Source organism: Symphodus melops, assembly GCF_947650265.1.
Source record: "Symphodus melops genome assembly, chromosome: 13".
Classification (NCBI taxonomy): Eukaryota; Metazoa; Chordata; class Actinopteri; order Labriformes; family Labridae; genus Symphodus; species Symphodus melops.
This window is the reverse complement of record NC_136703.1, coordinates 1,537,441-1,563,051: the sequence shown is the minus strand read 5'-3', so window position 1 is coordinate 1,563,051 and position 25,611 is coordinate 1,537,441. Positions and strand designations below refer to the sequence as shown.

General features: G+C 43.0%; 2 protein-coding genes across 3 annotated transcripts; both read left to right on the top strand.

The window, feature by feature from the left end:
- The first annotated feature begins 6,147 nt into the window (after positions 1-6,147).
- foxp3b (forkhead box P3b) lies at positions 6,148-18,621 on the top strand. Its single transcript, XM_079359885.1, has 13 exons — positions 6,148-6,252; positions 6,433-6,558; positions 12,789-12,910; positions 13,046-13,136; positions 13,248-13,422; positions 13,669-13,761; positions 14,366-14,453; positions 14,533-14,607; positions 15,575-15,728; positions 16,862-16,938; positions 17,216-17,317; positions 18,043-18,164; positions 18,305-18,621. The coding sequence occupies exons 3-13, from the start codon at positions 12,794-12,796 to the stop codon at positions 18,360-18,362; spliced, it is 1,152 nt and encodes a 383-aa protein (XP_079216011.1). The 5' UTR covers positions 6,148-6,252; positions 6,433-6,558; positions 12,789-12,793; the 3' UTR covers positions 18,363-18,621.
- Positions 18,622-20,296: 1,675 nt separating this feature from the next.
- Positions 20,297-23,224, top strand: trappc6b (trafficking protein particle complex subunit 6B). Of its 2 annotated transcripts, XM_079359890.1 has the most exons (6): positions 20,309-20,595; positions 20,673-20,740; positions 21,130-21,247; positions 21,333-21,416; positions 21,504-21,597; positions 22,802-23,223. In XM_079359890.1, exons 1-6 carry the CDS (start codon positions 20,518-20,520, stop codon positions 22,831-22,833), a joined length of 474 nt encoding a protein of 157 aa, XP_079216016.1. In that variant the 5' UTR covers positions 20,309-20,517; the 3' UTR covers positions 22,834-23,223. The 2 variants fall into 2 exon arrangements, with proteins under 2 accessions (XP_079216015.1, XP_079216016.1); XM_079359889.1 differs by having other exon boundaries at positions 20,297-20,595; positions 21,333-21,597; positions 22,802-23,224.
- Positions 23,225-25,611: the final 2,387 nt, after the last annotated feature.

The following is a 25,611-nucleotide window of genomic DNA, read 5'->3' as shown; positions in this document are numbered from 1 at the left end:
CCTTTTTTTCACAGCGCCAGGCCTCGTGGGACACGTTAAACGGGCTGTTTCACTTTTCGTGCCGCCTTGGAAGTGGTGAGAAATGACTTTTAACTCGACATCGGTTGAATCATCGAAACCAAAGAGCAAAATAATACAAGCCCTACAAATCCCTTTTCACTTTCATATAGTTTCTCTTCAGTTGATTTCAAATAATGGAATTTTTTTGTGTTGACTCATGTACTTCACTCACAATTATTGTTCTTCTGACACCCACGGCCCCAAAATTTGACCTAGAAAAATATATCACCAAGGTGTGTTTGGTCATTATAGCCCAGACATGGTGTCTAGATTTGAGACTGCGCCTGGGAAAAGAACGCACATTATTGTACACATTCACTAAAGTCTGACATACTTTCACACTTAAAGACAAAGAGTCAGCAACTCGCCCAGTTTTTAGTCTCAGACGGGGGATCGAACTAACAGGGTCACTACAACTCTCTTTTCAGATTATTTCCCATCATGCACTTGTTTTACAACTAAAACTTTTAACTAGAAATGTTTCTGGTTTACTCGGGGAGGAATTTTAAAGCTGGGTGATAATATGACATTAGATTAATATTAACATTAGTTGATATTAATCTGAGATTTTGTTTAATATTGAAGGACAGGGAGTTTTTTTTTTAATAAAGTTTTAAGAAATTCTTCAATTATCTTTGTCTCCCTTAAATACCTCGATAAGCTCAAAGTATTTTTCCACAAATTCTAAAATTACCGAACTGGCCTTTAAAAAAGTCGGGGATTAATTATTTTAATTATAAATTCTTTTATTTAAATGTTGTTCATGTTAAGTTTATTTTTTATTAGTCAATAATCTGTGTACAGTATTTCTTTAATTTATTTATTTTTTTTAAATAGCATTAACTGCGTAAGTGTGTAGGATATCACATAATTAATTTTTACATGATATCTGTCGTTGATAGAAGCTTCTGGGTCTTTGTTGGAGAGATAGGACAGTGATAGAGCGAGAAATCAGGGAGAGAGAGAGAGAGAGACGTGGAAGATTAAAGGCTCCTTATATTCCGCATGTGAAAGAACCACCAACCTGCGGCGCCATCAACAGAACCGTTTAACCTGTGAGATTAAAACCATCGGCTGTCAGACGAGCATGAGGAGCCGCTCCAGTTTCTTCAGTTGTGTCAGAGTCGATAAATACCTGAGCCGTACACCTTATTGTAAATTGCTGATATTTCCTCCTCTGCCAGCTCACTGCAAAATTAATTCAAAGACGTGACAGCAGAACGTGGAAGTGGTTGATTATCACGGTTTGATTTCCTCTAGCACAAACGTGACTCACCCCATTATCTGACAAAGTTCAGCAGAATCGAGATACGTTTCACACCTTCAACAACTCATCGTTGTCAAACTGATCGTGTAAAGTTTCAAAGATGAGATAAAGGATTTTAAAAGGCCAGAAAAAACAAATGCAAATGATATTTCCATGATTCATGTATTTGAATAAGACGCTTTGAAAACCACCTAATACCTGACGGCACAATTCATCACAAATGTGACAATGACACATTTAAAAATGAGCTGCATGTTGTTCACTAAAACTTCACCGTCTGCAAACACAGAGACGACCCGACAAGAAAATCCAAACCAGGGACATCGAATAAAACAAAAACAGACGAGTTATTTTCCATCACGAACGGGAGTTTCAATATTTTTGCAAATGATCAAATTCTGTTTTCATTTACATTTTTCACATCATCACAACGTTTTAGTTAACGGACTCGTACTTGGCATCAAATGTGTAACAGTTTGATTCAGTAGGTGTTGCCGGTTTGCACATGAAACCAAAATAAACACCTCCATCGTACTAAAGCCACCACATCCGCTCTCCTGCGTCCGCACGTAGGAGCTAGCGGCGGGAAAAAAAATTGTCCTTGGCTTGAGCTGCCGTGGCCTTTGTTGTTGTGTTAGCAGGATAAAGTTAGCACACTGTGCTAGCTCGTAGCTTCACAGTGCACCTAAATGAAACCAAAGTACAAATGTAAAATTCATTTTCCATCAAATTCTCCGACTCTTCGAGAGCACGCACGTCCCTCGATAAACTTTAGTTCATCCTTTGAGTTCAAACCCTCCTTGATGCATTTCATTTACTTTAATGACATTTATCACGTTGCTGCTCTTTACTCTTGCAGAACATCTCACACAGAGAAAACACACAGCTCGATGAAGGCCCGGAAAAGCACACTATTTCCTAATAAGGTTAATAATAATGGCGCTCTAACAGGACTCAGGTTTCCGCTTCGCCACGCGTGGCATTCTGTCAGTTCGAGATGACCTTTGAAAACACAAAAAATAAGCTGAGAACAAGTTGTTTTTTCATGTCAGAATGTCAGACAGCATGTAACTGGGCTTCCCCCCTCGCTTACTGCTGTTACATGCTTCCTCCCAAACATGTATGGTTACCATTTGAGGTTGTTGATGCTGAAATTGACTTCGAGAAGACAGGTTTACACAGAACAACCATTCTGAGGCCAGGAAATAATAACTTTGAGGAGTTTGAAACAAAAACAAGAAGTTGAACAAGTTGAAAAAAAAAGACGAATTTCTGCAGACAGCTTCAAAAGTTGAATTTAAGTGGAGCTCCGAGCGTGGAGTCAGCTTTCAGTTCAACCTGTCGGCCTTAATGTCGATTTCAAACTTTCAACTTAGAATAGAGTCAGAAAGCTGGAAAATGTCACAATAAGACAAAGAGAAGCAGAAAAAGACGTCACACGTGGAGGCTGCCTGCAGACACTTTATTCAAAAACAGGATATGCAGTTTCACAGGATTAATAAGTTCTTACTTTGGACGTATAATAACTATATTTATCTCTTGAAAGGAGCCCCGGGTCGTCGTGCTGTTTAATGTCGCATCGTGGTTATTTTTCCAACCAAGAAAAAAACTCAATATATTTAATGTGATTCTGAAAGTTTTCAGTCGACTTCTCTGCCCTCTAAAAGATCGAGCTGCCTCTTTTCTCTTCTTGTCAGAGGTTCAGAAACCGTTTGAGCTTCTCCACAGATTTCCGCCCAATCAGGACATGACGTTAGTCGTTGATGTTAGTGTTGTAGTCAAGACCAAGACTTCCCCGAGACCAGAGTGCTCTGAGACTGTTTATATTTTAATCAAATAACTGATGTGGAAAAACATCGTATCAGTGCTGGTCTTAAACGGTCCATCCCAAGACCGAGTTTAAGTTCTTTGATTCTGAGGCCCAGACCTCCAAAAAGTGACCTCGAGACCAAGACCCATTTCCAGAACTACAACACGAACTAACGTACAAGATTATGACAGAGTCTCGTAATCAGGTTGTCCAAATGTTTGATACTTCAATACTGTTAAAAAATAATGATCCAAACCCGACCGATTGATCCGAGAGGTGCAGAATGAGAGGAATAACTCCATCAGGTGTAAATGACACCAAAACAATTTTATTGCAATTTAAGTTTTTACTTTTTATTCACATTTCTTTGGGGTTGTTATGAGTGAGTGAGAAAGAGAGAGAGAGAGAGAGAGAGAGACATGCAGGAAAGGTCGGACTTGACCACCAGGCGACCCCGCTTGGAGGCCGCTGCTGGTGTTAGGCCACGCCTCCTCCGCTCTCCTCCAACATGGATCCTCCAAGTTATCGATTCGAAGGCATCATAATTACGCACCACGAAACAACACAAGCACCGAAGTTTCAAAAAACGCAGGAAAACAACCAACCCTGCCTTTAACTTCCTTCCTTTCCTACGAATAGTCAGAAGCTCATTTCCCTTTCATGTCATTTCCCTCATTTTTATTTTTTTCCGACTCTATCCACCGTAAAAAAAAACACTCACAAAAATCCCAAAACACGCAAACATTTTATATCGAAGTTTGAAATTCTGCTTAAACTGTTCCATCTGCATGAAAGGTGCAGAACTGCCCGACTGCAGAATGTTCTTTACCAAAGGCGTCGTCGTCGTTCACCTCGTCAGCGGTTGTGATTTTTCCGCTTGTCGTGCTGCAGGCGGGTCTCTGTGCTCTGCAAAGGGCCCAAGAGGCTTTAATAACTCGCCCTGGATCCTCTCTCTCGCTCAAAGCACAAAAAGAGGACGAGGTTGTAAAACTCCTGACTCACAGAGACGACTTCTAAAGGTGCAGCACGACCTCGACCTCGTAGACCCGAGCTGATGGAGCTTCTGATCTTAAACACGGAGCGTCGAGTCCAGAGCAGGTTTCACACGTTTCAGTGTCGGGAGGAAATTCAGCGATTTGAAACCAACTAAATCTGATGTGAGCAGCGTTTTAAAGGAGTGTCTTAAACCACCGATACTTCACACACTGTACATCGAAAGAGCTGACGGAAAAGCCAGATTTGAAAAATTCAGCTCGGAGGACTGTGTCACAGGTACGATTCCCCAACTCTTGTGAAAATCGTCACTTGTTGAATGTGCTGCGTAAGCCCTCGGTTTGTAAAGGAAGGAGTGATTCATTTTCACTCTGAATCACGTTTTCTGAGGGGACGAGTGAACACACGTGATCTCCCAGAACTCAGTCAGAGAAAATCAAAACAGAGTAAACACCTCGGGCATAATGGGCAACACGACACACCTTTTTTTTTATTTTTAACTTCCTTCAGTGAAAACGAGCAGAAAAGACGAGTGAGACGGCGAGCTGATGTGCGCCCACTTCTTGGAGGCTGTGGTCCTCGACCCGCTCTCTCCTCCCGCCATTTCCTGCCTCTCTTCAGCTGTTCTATCCAATAGAGGTCAAATACTTCACCTTTTCCCTTGTCTATATATTTATTATTTATACAGGGTTAGGGGTACACTTTTTTTTAAAGCAGACATCAAAAATATGCAATATATGATCTATATATATATATATATATATATATGATCTATATATATATATATATATGATCTATATATATATATATATATGATCTATATATATATATATATGATCTATATATATATATATATATATGTATATATAGATCATATATATATATATATAGATCATCTATATATATATGATCTATATATATATGTATATATAGATCATATATATATATATATATAGATCATATATATATATATATATATAGATCATATATATATATATATAGATCATATATATATATATATAGATCATATATATATATATATATATAGATCATATATATATATATATATATATAGATCATATATATATATATAAATGATCTATATATATATATATATATGTATATATATATATATAGATCATTTTAATCATCTATTTGATTCAATATTTTTTGATCCTTATTTATTCTGAAAGCGAACATTTCAAGTTTTAAACCTTTAAAAGACAAAACCATTGAATTAGTATACCACACACACACACACACACACACACACACACACACACACACACGACGACGACGACGACTCATATTCGTGCTTGTTTTTATATTTCACCTCAGCTCGCTCACTTTCGCTTCAACTGTCCTCTTCAAACGTCTCCATGTCTTCTTTAGTTTGTTTTAGCGGCGCTGCAGTCGAGACCGGGTCGCCCTCCCTCTAATCACAGAGACCAAAAACCATCAGACCGAGACCAGACCTTCAAAGAGTCCGGACATGGAGAACTACAACGTCTAGTTTCACCTTCATCTTTCTCTTATCCTCACCTGCACTCTTCTTCTTCTTCTTCTTCTTCTTCTTCTTCTTCTTCTTCTTCTCTTTTATTGATGCAGCACGGATCGGAGGATTCGCTCCTCTGACCATCAATAAAAGATTCTCCTTTTCTTGTCTGAGGTTTTTTCTCCTCCTCGATAAATGACAGAAGCCGAACAGAACAGTGAATATTAGTTGACCAGTCGTCGTCGTCGTGTTTTGAACGGATCCTTCTTCCCTCCACACTTTGAAATGTTCATGTCGACAGAACGTCAGTAAAACGGTCTGAGGACTCAGACGTACAGGAGTCAGAGCTCAGCAGGTACATGAGGGATGAAGATCATGTACTTTTGTTTTGGGGTTTTTTCCGCTCGGCTACATCAGGTGAACTTTCCACATTTAAACGTTTTTTTTTTCAGGTTTCCAGAGTGTGTTTATTGGAAAGTGCAGAAGTTTGCATGACGCTTCTTCTTCTTCTTGTGTTTTGATTTGCTGAGGACAGAAACGGTTCCTTTCCTCTTCCGTCTCCTCCTGACCGTATAAATAACGAGCGCAGCTTTAAAGCGCGTCTTCTTCTTCTTCTTCTGCCAACAGGTGAGTTTAACCTCGGCTTCACTGTCAATGCTCAAACATAGAACCATTTTTAATAGATCAGGAATGACTCCAGTTTGTCATTAAGACTTATATTTCTGTCTTTATTCCACCTGTGATTGTGTGAACTCTTTTCAAGGTTCCTACCTGTAAAAAATGGAGATTTCTTGACACCCCACACAGTCTGCCTGTCATCCTCTTTCTTGAAGGTTAGATATATTTCCTGTGGAAAAGAAAAGGCGCTCCCTCGAAGAACGTCGAGCAGAGAAGACAGGCGGCGAGCAGGAGGTTGTGCACAGAGGAGACACGGTGAGCGCCACTCTTGTTTTTTTTTGTTTTTTTTTACCAAAATATGAACTCTGTCTCTGAGAGGCATCTTCACAGATTGAAGGATTTTTGTGTACGATCACAAACTGGTTTGAGAAACTTGTGAGTTACTTCTTCTGAGCGGTGGGTCCAAATAAACGGCACGTAGCAGCAGCAGCAGGCGTGAAGACACTCTGCTCATGTTTGGTCTGAACGAACCATAAATGTACTTTTCATATCTGACTCAGGACCTTGAAGATTGGACGATTTAATCCAAATCTGTGTTTCTGAAAACGATGAACTAAAAAGTGACCAGACTCAGTCTGACTCTCGTTCACAGGAAGCAGAAACTGTTTTGTTGGATTTATCTTCACAAAAAAAACAAAAACCTTTTGAGGATCTCTCAGATAAATAGGAAACATGCAGACATATTCTGAGGTCTCGCTCGATGGCGTCAAATTTCATTGAATGCAGGAAACCGTAAAAAAAACTTCTTCAGATTATATGAAAAGACTCAGAGAAACTTTCCTCCGTCTGCGTTTGATTAAACAAAAACTCGTAGCACATGTAGCACATGTATAATGTGTTTTAATACAAACACAAACAGAGCACTCTTTAGTTTCAGATTGCAGAATAAACCTGTTCTTTGCTTAAACTCAGCATTCAGAAGTTTTATTTGTCGGGTCTGCTGAACCTGGAGTGGAAACGAGCATCTTTGCAAGTCGGGATCGTAATAAATGTGCAACCTCTTCACTTTTTCTTGTCTCTCTTCTTTTTTTTCGGCCTCTGTCTTAACTGAGAGAGAATTAAAGAGTGAGTTCAGAAATTGCAAACTCAACATTCGGCATTTACCCAGCGGCTGAGACCGACCTGCGCTACGAGAAGCTAAAAAATCACAACCACTGACAAGATGAAGGACAGAATGAGAAGTTATTAATCAGACGTCTCTTCGATATTCTGAGGCAGATTATTCAAATTAAGGGTTGTCCAGAATTACAAACCTTGACATATAACAACAATATTTATCCCTGTTTTGATACCATGGCAACAAAAATCAAAGTGTTAGGCCCCAGGTAGCGGGGGGGATCTCTCGTTTTTTTGTTGCAGTGTAGAGTGTGCAGGAGCTTGCATGCATTTATGATGGCTTCATTCACACACATCTAAATATGAGGAGTGATCGCTGCACAGCTGAGGATCTCGAGGCCTCTTGAACGGGTCGTGTGGATCTGCAGCCTCTTGCTCGAATGTGACATTTAGTGTGAAGCTCTTTGAGGCATCATGGAAGTGGAGTCCATCGACTGTTCATTTAAAAACAAGGAGCAATATCTCTGATTAGGGATTTAAAGGAAGTGCATTGAGAGACTCTTCTTCTCCTGTCCAAAATGTGTCTTAAATATAAGAAGTCCTTACCAGGCACCAAAAGACGCACTCAACATGAACAGTAGATTTAACACTTTATAGAAGCAGCCTGCTGATGTGTTATTCTGACGATGAGAAATTTAACCTTCACAAATGTGAGTGTCCAAAAATGTGATGTGTGCAGGCTGCTGTTCTGTGTGCGTTGTTGGTAAGATGATAAAAGGGCCGAATGTTTCAGAAGGAACGCCGGCGTTTTCTCCTGTGCACGTTTAACACCTCGGCTCTCTAAAAAAAGCTGCAGCCATCTTCTTTGCAGAAATCCAGGAAATGGGTCTGCAGCGGTGAGACGAGGTTTGTTGTTGTGAGGCATAAACAATGCGATGAGATCACATAAAACATATCCTGGAGCAGCTCTGTGTGCTCTCTCCTTTGTTGTTTCATGTCACTTGTTCAGTATTCTCCACTTGTCCTGGTTCAAAGCATTTCTTAAAAACACATAGTTTTAAATCAGCTGGATTGAAAACGAAGATGAAATGTTGAATTTAAAAAAAAAAAAACAGCTGCTTGCCTCAAAATTTACCTCAAAATTAATAATAAAAAGAGGAAAAACAGTTTTTTTCTGTTAAGAAGTCGAACATGTCTCATTTACAACAACTAAATTAAATCTGACACAAATCCATGCAGAATCCATGAAGTCGTATGCAGATGATGTGATGTCTTATTTACACGATTTTCAAGACGCTTCATAAGTGGTTAAGGGTTAAAAAAAAATGGTAATCCTAAATATTAATATATATTATATTAATATAGTGAGTTGTAAATATTATTTTTTTTAAATTAATAGCTGCATGACTCCAGATAATTTAATCTCTCAACAACAGTGTAATTGATTTTTATTTAATTTGGTTCCCTCGTTGAGTTTCCTCCTGTAACGACTTCCTCGATCGTCCAGCCAATCGAATGTTATAATCGAGTCAACATTTCTCTTTTTAAAACAAACAACATCAGAAGTATTTTAAATTCTTTTTCATGGGAAAAATGAAGCACCAAAGACTTTCTGGCAGTTTTTAATTATTAAAAACAAGAAATGAGCCGCTCAGAGCAGGTATGGATGTCATGTGACTTTTATTAATTCAATTAAAGTTCACGTCTAAAAAAACTGTGCTGTGGTGGGAGGGGGATTTCAGAAGCAGTTGGAAGATCTAAGAAGCTCTTGTAACCTTAACTACATGTTTGACAACAGCATTTAGATATCCGTTATTTTGTTGTGAAAGTTTCATTTCCACTGAGGTTACTGAAGGTTTTTGTGACAGCATCGGGTTCAGCTTCGGTTTCAGGATGTGACCTTGAGTCTCTCTCCTAAAAACGTCAAACACTTCTCGTGAGTCCAGCTCGATGACTTATCAGTACGTTGAGTCCCATCTTAACCACATAGGGACATGTTTGTGGTGTTAATGTGTCTCTTAAAGTCACGTCTTCCTCTGTGCTTTAAAGGTCACATATTCTCCTCCTCTTCGACCTCTTTAAACAAGTCTCAGATCCTGTAATTCTAATAAAGTCACAAGTCACAGATTTGGTAAAATAACAAATGCAATAAGAAACAAATATCACGGACAGCATGTCTGCAGATTTTAAATCATTAGAGTAGAAATGAGTTTGTGGTCTACGTGGGAGAAATGTGTCTTTGACTTTGTGCGTGCAAGCGTTCGCCATTTACCACCACGGATTCAACAACCAAAAAACACAAGGTATGCACAAGAGGGGCAGCGTGTTTCTCTTTATCAGAAAGGACAGCTGGAGAAACACAGGGACGAGTTGGGACGAGAGAGAGAGAGAGAGAGAGAGAGAGAGGGTCGACATGCTCAAGATGTTTTTTTCAGAAAAATGTGAGAATTGTTTTTAAAAAGGAAGATGTTGGAGTACGAGTCAGGAAACCTTGAACACGCTGCGTGGACAGAAGACGTCACGATGGTTCTCACAGAATCGATACATCAAAGAACAGTCACCAAAAAAATCAAACAAATACCCTGAACGCGATTTAAATGAAACTTAAACGCGTGCACACCTCTGGTTGGTCCGACATAGAAAGGACAACACATGCAGCAAAGGACCTGGGTCGGATTCAAACCCGCAGCCGCTGTGACGAGCATCATAGTCTCTGTACAAGCGCCCCTTCAACCTCTGTTTTAAATGTTAATGTAATCCTGTGAAACATATGCAGATTTGCCAAATTCAAATTTCCATCTTTGCACGCACATCTGCCCACATGAGAAGTGTTTGTTCACCGTCCTGCAGCCGCGCACCTCCAGACAAACCTCCAGAGTCAATATTGACAGATTAAAAAGGAAGATAGTCTTCCCTCACGTGTCAAAGCTCAAAGTGCAAACAGAGATACAATCAGATGTGATGTCACGACAACGTCTGAAATCGAGCCTCCACCTCCGCACAATGAGAGTGATTGGGAAGTGTGATTGCAGATACGGGAGTGTGTGTGACTAATACACACACACTGATCGTAGTACCACAATGATGCATCTCCGACTTTCCACACTATTATGTGGCCAATTATGATTTCTAAACAGGATATTGTCCTTTAACCTTTTTGTGGCCGACACGTTGACTCACAGAAGAACCGAGCTGATATCACGCGTGTTGTGACTAAAGCTCTCCTGCACTCTCAGAGTGTTCGCGGGCTTCTTCACGAGGGAAGGGACAAGCCACAAACGTGTCGCACACTCTCACTTTTCTTCTGAATTCCTGTCTGTGGGTGTGCACTTTGCAAAGAACATGTTGTGTTGGCTGTTTGGTTGATTGTGTAGATGCACGCTTCCCTCCAGCCTCAAAGACGCGTCTGATGTGGCGGTGAGATAAGGCTGAGAAGAGGCCCACTCTCACGCTTTGGATTATACCTTATTTACATGACGCTCTCTGTAGTGCATCGTCTTCAATACATGACGGCACGAGAGTTCAGTTCATGTAAGACGTGATGTTAAAGAATAAAACAGATGGAATAAGAGAGAGTTGAGGAGGAACAGAAGTGACGTGGATCGTTTTCTTTACGCACGCCTGTCAGCGTGGACGTGTGGCGTCTTGTGTGCGTTTTTCAAACATTAAGTCATCTGCACGTGTGTGTGTTTTATTTTTTATTTCTCATCCACGTTTCATTAATGTTCCGAGTCGCAATCAAATTAAAAATAAGTTGTCCGGCTTCTGATTGGTCGTTCCCGTGATAGATGGTTATTTATCGGGTAAACACTTTTCACCTGAGGAGTTTTTTTTTGTTGTCGCTGAACTTTCTGATCGATCAGGAAGCTTTGAAATCAAAACAGTTCATACGACTTAAACCTCGGAGCGTCACAGTCAGACAACATTTAGGCCTCCCACCCTGAGCGTGACGTCTCGCTCGCCCCCCCCCCGAGGGAGCATCGTGCTCGTCACCAGGCGACCCCGAGGAGGAAATCACAGAAAGGGTGAAAATGTGCAGCGACAGTAGGAATCCCCCCCGAAGGCGCCCCTCTCTTCTGCTGTATCTGCTCGTCTGACACTTTATTATATTTATATTTAGAAATAAGAAATCTTTCACTCTTCTGTATGTTTCTAAAATGATTTGAACTTCGTCTTCATGTCTTAGCGGGGATGAACGCTGCTTTGAGAGGCCCCTGAGAAGAAGCTCAAGGGCCCCGCAGACCGTAGAACCGCTCCTGAGAAGAAGCTCAAGGGCCCCGCAGACCGTAGAACCGCTCCTGAGAAGAAGCTCAAGGACCCCGCAGACCGTAGAACCGCTCCTGAGAAGAAGCTCAAGGACCCCGCAGACCGTAGAACCGCTCCTGAGAAGAAGCTCAAGGACCCCGCAGACCGTAGAACCGCTCCTGAGAAGAAGCTCAAGGACCCCGCAGACCGTAGAACCGCTCCTGAGAAGAAGCTCAAGGGCCCCGCAGACCGTAGAGCCGCTCCTGCTGGTCACATGTCACCTCGAACCGCTCCTGCTGGTCACATGTCACCTCGCCGGCTTTGTATGCAACGCATCATCACGTGTGCTTTTCTTTCATGGCTGCACATTTTAAGGAGCTTGATTAGAACACGTCAGAGTCAGGCGCTCTCCGGCCTGCTGCGTCTCAGGTTGTAACCCGTGAAGAAGAATCCACGTGTGTGTGTGTGTGTGTGTGTGTGTGTGTGTGTTCGGCGTTTCGTGAAGCTCTGTTGTAGGAATCTTTGACAAACACGAGTTTGTCCCGGTTCTTTCAGGTGTCATCTCACCGTGCCGCCAAAAAAAAGTGGAGCAGCTTCGTCTCCCACTCATTCTAGAGACTTCTGTGGTGATGCTATCAGTGTGTGTGTGTGTGTGTGTGTGTGTGTGTGTGTGTGTGTGTGTGTGTGTGTGTGTGTGTGTGTGTGTGTGCTGCACCTGCATCACAGACTCTGTGTCTGAAGATCTGCAGGAAACATCTTGAACCACTGAAGTCTTTAATGTGTGAGCAGCTGGATGCTGATTGGCTGCTGGTGCGTTGTTTTCAGATAAACAAAGCTGTGATGTCGTGTCTTCACTTTGGACAGAGACTCACGGAGACAACGCCACAGTCTGCACAACCAACACGCCCGACGCCGTCCTCAACATGTCCAAGCAGAAAACAGGATTTTTTATTGGCAGTATTTCTGTGCTGGTGTCACGACAGGTGTTAGGATAGATGCTGCACGCGCGCACACACACACACACACACACACACACACACACACACACACAATCACAACACATGAAAAAATCTTGAATGAAAAACTGTGAAGGTCAGACGACGACAGGCGCTCACTAAACGTGAAATAAAAGTGTGTTTCTGTTCCTTCCTCTGAAGGTAACATTAAAGTCTCTCCTGTTCCAGCAGAGATGCCAGAGACACCCGAGCAGACTTTCAAGTGTGGACAAAATCAAAGCCCTCCTCCTCCTCCTCCTCCTCCTCGACCGCCGAGCGGTGACGTGACGCCACCCGGCTCAGGAAGTCAGGTATTCAAACAAACATTTCATTCACACACAGCATGTGCAACGTTCGAGCAGATACAGACTGAAAGTGCACAAAAACAAAAGCTGACGTGTGAGCTCAGAGGAGTTCATGTCAGCTGTGTTCTGTCGTCCTCTCAGAGCGGTGGCGTGATGGAGGGCGTCAGGCAGAAGCAGCAGAGACCGTCAGTCCTGCGTCAGCTCTCCCAAACAGCTTCCAGACGACAACGCGGTACTCACACGTTCAACATCATTTCACTTCCTGATGTGTTGACAGGTTTTCATCCTGCAGAGACAAAACAAATAACCAAGACCTAAATCAGAACTTTCCGGCTTCCTCCAGCTCCTTCAGGAAACAATGCGGCGGTCTCCGTTTGCAAAGAGGAGGCGGACGCGGGACATCTCTCCCTCTCCTCCTCGACTCATGTAGGCTCCTCCCCCCTGCAGGGTCATCACTTCTTCTCACGGAGGAGAGAGGGCGCTAAGCAGAGCTCCTCGGAGCCCAGGCTTCATGACGGGTGAGAAAGCGTTCTGTCACGGAGAGGCCTTAAAGAGACGGCAGCTGATGTGACCCGTTTCAGGCGGACGCTCCAGTGTCGTGCAAAGCTGCTCTATAGGTTTAAGAACTGACAGCATGAGGGGAATATAAACCAGCAGAGTGACGTGACCTCTGTCTTCTCAGCATCATCCACCTGATTGATCACCTGCGGATCCTTTTACAAGCTTGTTTCTGAATGAATATGACCCTCTTCTCTTCCCTGCAGCATCTCTGAAGCGACCAGCGCTCTGTTTGTGCGAGGATTCTGCCGCTGGCCCGGCTGTGATGCCGTTACAGAAGATTTTCACAGTTTCCTGAAGTAAGTGGCACTCAGTGAATTAGTGCGCTAAACTTCAGGGTCGTTTCATTGACCTTCGGACGCAGAGCAAATAGAGCAGGAACCACAAACCATGATGGACACAAAACAAAGAAGGATGGTGCGTTTGTCGTGAAAAGCTGGAGTCAAATCGTTCAGAGGAGTAACTGTGAGAGAGACGCTTGCAAACAGGTGAATCACTTAAGGACACCATCGGACTTAGACAAACAGGAAGTTAAGGCGTGCAAAGGTCATTTCACATTTTTTATCATGACTGCACACTGTTCCCTCTGAGTCAAAAATAATCTGAGACGAGCACAGACTCAAAACGTAGCTTCAGCAAAAGATTACCTCCGCTCGATATTAAAGGAAGAAATGTGCAACTTTTCTGATCCAGTAGATGTCGCCCTTGAGCACCAGCATGACACCAAAACAAACTGCTGTTTGGCCACGCCTCCTCCATACTGAAGCCTTCTCAGGATAGGCTAAATGTTTTATGCTGGCAGATTTAGCATCGAATAAATCCTGGAGTCAAACCATCAACAGAAGGCTCTCGTGCCTGTGTACACTTTGACAGGAAACATGATGTGGCGTCGGTGTCTTTCAGGCATCTCAGCTCTGAGCATGGTCACAGTGACAGAAGCATCGCTCAGTGGAAAGTCCAGCAGGATATGGTCCAGCGCCTGGAGGCTCAGGTGTGTTGGCTTTTTAAACCTCTGGGACTAAACTGAAGGTGTGAAATCTATTTCATAACTGTCTCTTTTTCTCCTGCAGCTCCTCCTGGAAAAGCAGAAACTGCTGGCGATGCAGCGTCACCTGCACCTCTCTGAAAACAAATACAACGACCAGGTGTGACGTCACGTTTTCTCTCTGAATAATGTTCCTCATTGACACACTGTCTCCTTCGGATCCCTCTGCCCCGTTAAAAATCTTTCATCACAGACACTCAGGTCCATCGATCGGTTTGCTTCTGACCGTCTCACACTCGAGGTTAAAGGTCGGGGCAGACCGGGCTGCTTCTGTCCGTCACACTTAAAAAGGAACAATATGTCATATTTTACTCATCAGTATCTCATAACACCAGTGTGTCCTGTGTAAATGTGTGTGTGAGTCCTGACTGTCTCCAGTGAGGGAGAAGCTGGAGTCCTGCTGGCTGTGTTGTTGTCAGAGCTGTGTTTACATGGACGGCTCCTCCCCTTCAGTATAAAAGCTGTTTGAGTCAAGAAGAAGAAGAACAACAAACTCACTGATTATTTAGACGTCACAGAAGTGTCTTTAGATCGTGGCCAATCTGTGAAGCTACAAGCTAACTAAAGAGCGCTAACATTAGCATGCTAACACAACAATGCAGGACACAGGCAGCTCGAGAAAAAGGATACATTTTTGTCCGCTGCTTGTATTTAATGTGCCTCCCACCGATGAGTCCTTCATGAGAACAGAAGGGTGCTGAGGTGTACTTCTGAATGAAAGTGGAGACTTCACTTTGGCCGAGACGTCACCGAGCAGCCGTTTGTTTTGGTTTTAATGCCGGAGCTCAAGAGCGACACCTACTGGATGAGAAAGTTGCATGTTCATGCCTCAGCTCTTTGCTCTGCTTGAGAGTTCCTCGTCCTGCTGTAGTAGTTCTAATAATAATAATACAAATAATTATAATAATAATAATAATAATTCTGGACTTGGATGTCGTTTTCTGAATTATAGCTACTTGAATATTTGGGGAATAACATCTTGAATTCTCTGTACCATTTCCTCCCTAAAGAGAGCGCAACTTAAATGATCTTTTCCTCTTTATGTCCAACTCCATCGCTGTGTTCAGAACGTGTCTTCTGATTGGCCATACAGCCTTCCTCTGTACCTGCCCCGGCCTCTGGTGATGGATGGAAACGCAATGCAGCAATGGGCCATTAAACACCTGGAGGAATTATCTCAGCATGGAAACATGGCTGCAGCGTCTGGACACTTTCTGCCTGGTAACAAACTCACTCAGAGCACTCAGCTAAGAAACAGAACTGCTGTAAATACAATGAAAATATTCATTTAAAGGAGCAGTATGTAGCTCTGCCCCCTAGTGTTTAAAATGGGTACTGCAGTCTAAACTCTAATCATCACAGAGAGCTGGCTCCTCCCCTCCTCTCACACAGCTCTGCATGTGGTGGACACTGTAGCTGCAGTGTTTAGCCAGCTCTGCATGTGGTGGACACTGTAGCTGCAGTGTTTAGCCAGCTCTGCATGTGGTGGACACTGTAGCTTCAGTGTTTAGCCAGCTCTGCATGTGGTGGACACTGTAGCTTCAGTGTTTAGCCAGCTCTGCATGTGGTGGACACTTTAGCTTCAGTGTTTAGCCAGCTCTGCATGTGGAGGACACTGTAGCTTCAGTGTTTAGCCAGCTCTGCATGTGGTGGACACTGTAGCTTCAGTGTTTAGCCAGCTCTGCATGTGGTGGATACTGTAGCTTCAGTGTTTAGCCAGCTCTGCATGTGGTGGACACTGTAGCTTCAGTGTTTAGCCAGCTCTGCATGGGTCTGTAAAGCTTTCTGCGTTCTAACCTCTCTCCATGTTTCATCTCCAACATTGATCCTAGTTTGAGCAGCTTTCTGCTGCTGGAGCTTATTAGAAACATGCAGAGGCTTTTTAGCTCGGCTACAATCACTTCTATCTGAAGCAGTTCCACTGCCCGCTTCCATCGCTGCAACACCTGTTCACCTGATAACTGCTCTCATATCTGGCAAACCCAGGGGCGTCCAAAACGGCCTTCAAAGCCCCGCCTACCTTCTCTGGTCCAATCAGATCCAGAGCATTCAGGAGCAGAATCTAAAGTTAGAAGGAGGACATACTGGCTGCTGCATTGTTGTCAGAGAAGCTTCAACACAGCAGGTTTCCTTCATGATCACACACTAAGAGAGCTTTGTTTCAGTCAGTAGATGTTTTGCTCCTTTAGCTCTAAATGTTGTGATTTCTGGATCTTCAGAGCCGCCGTAGTCATCAATGATTTACACTCACACTTTTGTTCTCAGTTGCTCTGAGCATGTGGTTGTATCTTTTCAGTTCCCACGTAACTCTGATCATGGTGATGACTCAATGACTGATCATTGTTTCTGTATAGATTTGGTCCCCAGTATCGATTGTTACAAATACAACAACATCCGGCCTCCGTACACCTACGCCTACCTGATACGATGGGTGAGTTTTTCACGCTGACTTTCCTGTGAAGTTGTTTCTTATGATTGATGTGTAATAACCATTTCTGGTTTACCACAGAGAAGACTTTGTTGAGCTGCTCATGGCAACACCTTTTAAAATATTCAGAAACATGATCTAGATTTTCCTGGAAAAAGTTGAGTTAGCTTTTCCGTTAGCTGCAGTTTGACCCTGAAAACGTTCTGAAGATTACGCCTCAAAAATAGAAATCCCTGGATTTGAAGTGATGAGGTCAGCATGTTGTCTTCACTGTCTGCAGTCCATCCTGGAGTCTCCTGACAAACAGCGCTCTCTGAATGACATCTACAACTGGTTCACCACCATGTTCTTCTACTTCAGAAACAACACCGCAACCTGGAAGGTTTGAAACTCTCACACATTCTGATTCTCGTATCTTTGGAGTCTTACTACAAGTTTTGAAATCATCGAAATCATCAATTAAAGTCTGCAGGGATTTTCCTAACAGCACGGTCACATTACAGCTCGTCACACTAAAATACCAAAAACACATATTTATTATTTCATTCTCTAAGTTTGTGCCTTACATTTATTTACTTGCAGTTCATACAAGTCCACACACATTTGTCGTTTTTTCAAAATGCAAAAATCTTTGCACAATATCTTGAAAGTTTTGTAAATCTGTACTTTTATTTTTTATCCTTTATATTTTTTGTATATATTTTTAAAATCTGTCTGCTGTTAGCTTACACCGGGGCTCAGAGAGTATGTCCAGCACATTTTGGATGACCTTGACCTTGACCTTGACCTTGGCATCACAGTTATTTTCTTTCACAATGAGAGGAGACTTTTGTGCCCGTATATCAGACTGATTTCTCTCCATGATGAATCAGTGTGAAAGCCTCCCACAGGTCTCGTTCTCATCACGCTGACTCTCGCTGACGAGCCCGACCCCCTGACCTTCGACCCTGCGTGTACCAAGCTCTACGCTGCCACTTTAAGATCAAAACAAACACTCCCTTCCAAGCCCCGCCCCCATTCCTACCTATGAAGTCTTTACGCCACAATGTATTCACAGAGGGTCGGTTTAAATCTTTGGCTAATGCACAATGATCCTTCTCTACCCAGAATGCAGTGCGTCACAACCTCAGCCTTCACAAGTGTTTTGTGCGAGTGGAGGGAGGGAAGGGAGCCGTGTGGACTGTGGACGAAATCGAGTACCAGAGGAGGAAAGGACAAAAGTATCACAGGTACGAACAGGAGTCTGATCTCTACTCTGTCGTCCACATTCAGTGTGGACGCTTATTCACAGTGTGTGTGTGTGTGTGTGTGTGTGTGTGTGTGTGTGTGTGTGTGTGTGTGTGTGTGTGTGTGTGTGTGTGTGTTTCAGGGACTGTCCTGTGAAGTGGCTCAAGTCCTACTCTCGTCACCATCCAGACGACGCATGAAGAGCAGAGTTCTCGACCTTTTCTGTGTTCAGGCCCACGAGTGATTATTAACAAAACAAAACAAATTAAACTGAACCCAGTGCATTGTGGGTAAGAGCTGTAATGACCACAATTAATATTCATCTTACAGTGAGACACTTTGGTTTTCAAGTCAGCAACATCTTCCACCAGATGGCGTGTGCGTTGTGTGTCAGCTCCGCTCCGTTAACACCCACAGGCTGCGTTCTGCTGGAGCGCCGAGACAAAGTCGTTCCCGCTGTAATTAACGCAACAAACACACGACCGCCATCATGGTGTTTTATTCTGAAAATAACCCGGATGTTTTAATGTTGTTTTGGATGTCTTGACTTCCCGCCCCCGCTCAACCCGCTCTGCTATAAATGGATGCGGCGTTCTCAGACACCCAGCAGAAATGGAAGCTGCAGCAGCGGGTTCGGGCTACGCTGACGTGACGGAGCGAACACGTTAATCTGGTGATCTTGAATATAAATTACGTTGTGGCAGAATCAATATCAATCTGCAGAGATGGAGGTGAAGTTTGTGAGCTTTACCGCAGCTGGCCAGCAGGGGGAGCTCTAAATACTACGGCTTCAGTCCCAGAAGGCTTTCGCTCAGTCCATCCTGATATCCGGCGTTTGGTAGTCAGCCTGATTTAAACGGTTAGTGTGTCTTCAGTCAGTAGGTCAGAGGTTCGTCTCTCTCTGAGGGCTGAACAGAAAACATCCTCCTACACTTTGGCCTCTTCACATCTGCGATCTTAACTTTCATACGACAGTTTCAGAATGTGTCACGAAGCTCTTTAACTCCGTGTTCTGTCTTTTCCCACACGATCATGAAGTCTGAAAATAAACTCAAAACTCTTCACTGTACATGAGTACAGATACTGAAACGGCAATAAAACGATGAATCAAACAGGATGTGCACACTGTATGACTTTAATTTAGCACTCGTGTGATTTGTCATAAAAACAATGAAACAACACCCTGCCTCTCGAGTTTTCCTGACCCGGTCCGTGACACTCCAGCGTGTTTGTTCCTGTGAACCTGAATCAAACTTTATCTTTATTTCAAACAGGAAGACTTAGTCCGGAGTGTTTTTAAACTCGCTCCAGTTGTCTTCTCCTCCAATAAACGTGCAAAACCACAGAAACCACAAAGTTCAGGAAACAGTGATGATAAGACCAAAGCCGATTACGTATTGATTTCCACACCAGGTGCTTTGACTTAACTGTGTTTTTATTTTTTTATGTTATCTTTTACTTTTTATCTTTTAAAATACATGTATATGAACATTTATGTTGAAATAAACTAGATTGCAAAATGTAAACTCTTTTTTATTTTTTATTTTTTTTTTAATAAAATGCACCCCGAGTACGGAGGATATCGTCCTCCAAGCCGGCGGCCCGGGTTCAAGTCTGACCTGCAGCTTGTTTCCTACATGTTTTTGTCCACGCTCACCATCTTTTTCCCAAATAAACAAAATCAAATCAAAGGCTCCTTTAATCGAAGTAAAATAATATTCCTTTCGGAGGAGCAAGGTGAGATTCACACAGTGAGAGGAGTAATGGATAAACTTTTTATTCACTGTCAACATGTAACTGGAACTAATTAAAGTATTTGTATTTGCTGTTATTTTATATTTAGATTTAAAATGATAGTCTGTTAATCTTTTAATTGTGTGTCCTCATTGGTGTGAATACATGTGAAAAAACCCCCAAATGAATTATAGTTTCCTTCTCTGAATTGTACGGAGCCCCTGAAGGCCCAAAAAGTAAAATAGAGTAAACATGACTGGGTTTAACCCTCATTTCACCGTTTAGACTGAGTGTAAACCGATATTTACAGTCTATGGTGCAAACAGATGAAATATTACAGCACATTAATGGTCAGTGTATTTCGCTGTTGTACCTCCGCGCCGGCAGGGGGCGATAGTGTCGCGGTAAACGCGCTTGTTGCCGTAACTCCGCCCCTCGCTGGGGGTGAATAGAAAACAAGGAAGTGGCAGAAAGCTGTTTTGTTTAGTGTGTTGTGTGTCTAATAAAGTCGCTATCTGAGTTTATTATAATGTTAGCCGCAGTGTAAAGCAGCTGTCAGACTGTAGCTAGCTCGTTGCTGCCGTTAAAACCTCAGACCGTAGAAGAAGAAGAAGAAGAAGAATGGCAGACGAGGCTGCTTTCCAGTTTCTTCATCACGAGCTGATTCAGCACATTTATAAAACATCAGAGAGCGGAGAGGTGAGAGAAAGCTGACATTAAAGTTCAAACTGTGTCTGTATTAGTCTGTAAGTGAATCATGTTTATCGTTCATTCAGGAAAATGGGAGAAATATCACCAAACTGGAGAACATGGGCTTCAGAGTGGGCCAAGGACTGATGGAGAGGTGACCTTTAACCTTAATTAACAGACATGTCACTGCAGGAGCTGGGGATCGAACCCTCGACCTTCCCATTGACAGACGACCTGAAGTCTGTTTGTTAGATGTAAAAGAGAAAATCAGAAACTCTCCTCGAGGTGATCAGAGACGGAGATCAGTTTGAAGTTTAAACACCCCAAAATAAATCTTTGCAAATACAATAAAACTTTAATCAAATAAATCACACAATCTTTCTCTCCTGGTGGGGAGGGACGGACAGAACAGTTTGAGGTTATGTTAACACTTTATAAACTTTATCGATTGTAAACGTGTATCGTCTTAGTCCCGTCCTGTCCGTCCCTCGTGGCGGGTCAATCTGTCCCTCTCACATCGGACCTGACTCTTTTCTTCTGCAGACTGACTAAAGAGGCGGCGCGGTTCAAAGACGAGCTGGACGTCATGAAGTTCATCTGTAAAGACTTCTGGACCTGCGTGTTCAAGAAGCAGATCGACAACCTGAGGACCAATCACCAGGTCTCATTCACTCGCCTTTTATCCCCACGCTTTAACCCCCGATCGTTTTCAACGTGACCCGCTGTGACGCTGCCGTGTGTTTCAGGGAATCTACGTCCTGCAGGACAACAAGTTCAGACTGCTGAGTCAGCTGTCGGCGGGGAAACAGTACCTGGAGCTCGCCCCAAAGGTGCGCCGCTTTGATCTCTTAAAACACAATGTGATAAATACACAGTCAGATGATGACTCCGCCCCTCCTCGCCGTTTGTCTCCGCAGTATCTGGCCTTCACCTGCGGCCTGGTGAGAGGAGCGCTGTCCAACCTGGGGGTGAAGAGTATCGTGACGGCCGAGGTCTCCGTCATGCCCGCATGTAAGATCACCGCTCGCTCGTCCAATCACAGGCAGTTTAATCGTGTCCAACAGGTCTGGGGAGATTTTGGACACCAAACATTAATTATCCTGCATTCAGATCAGTTTTTATGCACCAGTTTGAGTCTTTTCTGGATTATTATGATCCACTGTTTTTATTAAGGTTCCACGTGTTCATTCATCTGAATACTTCTGTCAACATGTGGACTGGAGAGTTTTAATGTTACGGGTCATTTTGGTCACCAACCGACACTGAACTCACCCAGTGTCTCCGGTGGCTCTGTGCAAGACAACAGAACTTTTGTGTTTTAAAACGTTCAGATCCCGAAGCGGCGTGTCTTATCTTATCAAGACGCAGCAAACCCAAAAGAGAGCGCCAAATCAGCAGCAGCAAGCAGCTGCACAAAACAGGAAAATCCATCGTTTACGCTTTGTATTCAAAAACTAAACCGCAGACATTGCTCTCTCTCTCTCTCTCTCTCTCGCTCTCTCTCTCTCTCTCTCTCTCTCTCTCTCTCTCTCTCTCTCTCTCTCTCTCTCTCTCTCTCTCTCTCTCTCTCTCTCTCTGGTCCACTGCAGAGTATAAAGTTAATGGACGACCCCCCCTGATGGGTTGAATAATATAAATGTCCCTAAAACTGAATCTATCAACAGACTGGATAATATTCACGCAGCATATCACGGCCGTGGTTCTGATCTCACTGAGACTCTGTGCAGGCTGAAAGATAGACAATTTAATGTTCAGTGTGGAGTCATTATATACAGTTCAACAGGTGTCATAAATTCCTTCCCACTTTGGATATTTCTATACATGGTCTGGAGAATCACATCACCTTTACCCTTTCAATGTCAAATCTCTATTTGAAGAACAATTCTTCATTCTACTGTCAACTGAGGCCACACATTATACTTTTAGAATACCTCATATGACATGCTTCTCTTCAAATATGGTCATAGCTTCTCAGAATAGATCGTAGTCTGCTAACGGCAAAGTCACCTCTACAAAGTGTAACCAAACTGAACGTATTCACAGAAATTCATACTATCACCCCCCAACATGTTGTTGTTGAGGCTTTCAGGGAGCTTCCCCTACACCTCCCTGTATTTCACACCCTTGGTCGCGTGCAAAGCAGCATTTTGGCTCCAACATGTGACGATGTTTGGACTAATGCGTCTTTTATTTCTCTCTTTTCTTTGTCCTGCAGGTAAATTCCAGGTCATGATCCAGAAAATGTAGCATCATCACATATATATGTTTTTGAAGTTGTTGTCGGGGGGGAAAAAGGGAAGTGCTCTTTCTGAACTGTATGAAACACTTTGACGCTCGGATCACAGAGCTGAGACGTCATTCTTATCCTACTTGAACAAACTCTGTCCAGTGCCATGATGATTCATTACATTGATTATCTGCTTCTTTTTAACACAAAGCTCATGAAATGAATGTGATGAAATGTTGTGCGTATGGCTGGCACCATCTAGTGGAGCTTCCAATGACAGTCAGACCTCATCACTGTTATTCATTTTAAATTGATTATAATATATTGATCTGTAGCTGTGCATACAAATTAAAATACATATATATGAATTAAAAACACACAGTGGATAAAGAAGTCATGTCGTTCCTTTTTTTATTAAAAGCTCGAAATTCAGTCAAAAAAAACATTCATGCACTGACTTCATATTATCACAGTAAGGACACGGAGGAAACAGAGTTCAGTATTCAGAGTTCTTCCTGCAGGAGATGTATTGAACAGAGAGCTTTATGAAGTCTTTTAACCGTTAGCTCAGTGTGTTGAAGTTAAAGAGGACATATTGTCCCCCTCTTTATAAACAGTCCCCCCTGTGCTTTAAATGAATCATCTGTGTTTATGAGCTTTGGTCCAAATGTAACATGTGCTTCATAGTACAAAAAGTGCAAACAATAAAAACCTGTAAAAATAAAACAGATAAACAGGGACCTTCATAGATAGATAGATAGATAGATAGATAGATACTTTATTGATCCCGAGGGAAATTCAAGAACAAAACAAGTTGTTCAACTTCTTTGAACCCATAAAGGGTTAGGGAAGGCACAGTGCAGTGTTAAATATGTGGCGAGTGTTGATCAGGGAAGGCACAGTGCAGTGTTAAATATGTGGCGGGTGTTGATCAGTGAAGGCACAGTGCAGTGTTAAATATGTGGCGGGTGTTGATCAGTGAAGGCACAGTGCAGTGTTAAATATGTGGCGGGTGTTGATCAGTGAAGGCACAGTGCAGTGTTAAATATGTGGCGAGTGTTGATCAGTGAAGGCACAGTACAGTGTTAAATATGTGGCGAGTGTTGATCAGTGAAGACACAGTGCAGTGTTAAATATGTGGCGGGTGTTGATCAGGGAAGGTGCAGTGTTAAATATGTGGCGAGTGTTGATCAGTGAAGGTGCAGTGTTAAATATGTGGCGAGTGTTGATCAGTGAAGGCACAGTGCAGTGTTAAATATGTGGCGGGTGTTGATCAGTGAAGGTGCAGTGTTAAATATGTGGCGGGTGTTGATCAGTGAAGGCTCAGTGTAGTGTTAAATATGTGGCGAGTGTTGATCAGGGAAGGTGCAGTGTTAAATATGTGGCGGGTGTTGATCAGTGAAGGCTCAGTGCAGTGTTAAATATGTGGCGAGTGTTGATCAGGGAAGGTGCAGTGTTAAATATGTGGCGAGTGTTGATCAGTGAAGGCTCAGTGCAGTGTTAAATATGTGGCGAGTGTTGATCAGTGAAGGCACAGTGTAGTGTTAAATATGTGGCGGGTGTTGATCAGTGAAGGTGCAGTGTTAAATATGTGGCGGGTGTTGATCAGTGAAGGCACAGTGCAGTGTTAAATATGTGGCGAGTGTTGATCAGGGAAGGTGCAGTGTTAAATATGTGGCGAGTGTTGATCAGTGAAGGCTCAGTGCAGTGTTAAATATGTGGCGAGTGTTGATCAGTGAAGGCACAGTGTAGTGTTAAATATGTGGCGGGTGTTGATCAGTGAAGGTGCAGTGTTAAATATGTGGCGAGTGTTGATCAGTGAAGGTGCAGTGTTAAATATGTGGCGAGTGTTGATCAGTGAAGGTGCAGTGTTAAATATGTGGCGAGTGTTGATCAGTGAAGGTGCAGTGTTAAATATGTGGCGAGTGTTGATCAGGGAAGGCACAGTGCAGTGTTAAATATGTGGCGGGTGTTGATCAGGGAAGGCACAGTGCAGTGTTAAATATGTGGCGAGTGTTGATCAGTGAAGGCTCAGTGTAGTGTTAAATATGTGGCGAGTGTTGATCAGTGAAGGCTCAGTGTAGTGTTAAATATGTGGCGAGTGTTGATCAGTGAAGGCACAGTGTAGTGTTGAATATGTGGCGAGTGTTGATCAGTGAAGGCACAGTGTAGTGTTGAATATGTGGCGAGTGTTGATCAGTGAAGGCACAGTGTAGTGTTAAATATGTGGCGAGTGTTGATCAGTGAAGGTGCAGTGTTAAATATGTGGCGGGTGTTGATCAGTGAAGGCACAGTGTAGTGTTAAATATGTGGCGAGTGTTGATCAGTGAAGGCACAGTGTAGTGTTAAATATGTGGCGAGTGTTGATCAGTGAAGGCACAGTGTAGCGTTGAATATGTGGCGGGTGTTGATCAGTGAAGGTGCAGTGTAGCGTTGAATATGTGGCGGGTGTTGATCAGTGAAGGCTCAGTACAGTGTTAAATATGTGGCGAGTGTTGATCAGTGAAGGCACAGTGTAGCGTTGAATATGTGGCGAGTGTTGATCAGTGAAGGCACAGTGTAGCGTTGAATATGTGGCGGGTGTTGATCAGTGAAGGCACAGTGCAGTGTTAAATATGTGGCGGGTGTTGATCAGTGAAGGCACAGTGTAGCGTTGAATATGTGGCGAGTGTTGATCAGTGAAGGCACAGTGGAGTGTTAAATATGTGGCGGGTGAGTACGGAAGCAGCACTAATGACGCCACTTCCACATGAAATGATTCAAACAAAGTAGAATCAAATCTCTTCCTCCAGTGCATG

Coding starts and splice junctions, on each gene's coding strand:
- foxp3b (XM_079359885.1), top strand. CDS start 12,794: ATGCCAGAGACACCCGAGCAGACTTTCAAGTGTGGACAAAATCAAAGC. Junction 14,454..14,532: donor TCCAGCGCCTGGAGGCTCAG/GTGTGTTGGCTT, acceptor TTTCTCCTGCAG/CTCCTCCTGGAAAAGCAGAA. Junction 15,729..16,861: donor GTCTGGACACTTTCTGCCTG/GTAACAAACTCA, acceptor GTTTCTGTATAG/ATTTGGTCCCCAGTATCGAT.
- trappc6b (XM_079359889.1), top strand. CDS start 20,518: ATGGCAGACGAGGCTGCTTTCCAGTTTCTTCATCACGAGCTGATTCAG. Junction 20,596..20,672: donor AAACATCAGAGAGCGGAGAG/GTGAGAGAAAGC, acceptor TCGTTCATTCAG/GAAAATGGGAGAAATATCAC. Junction 20,741..21,129: donor GGCCAAGGACTGATGGAGAG/GTGACCTTTAAC, acceptor TTTCTTCTGCAG/ACTGACTAAAGAGGCGGCGC.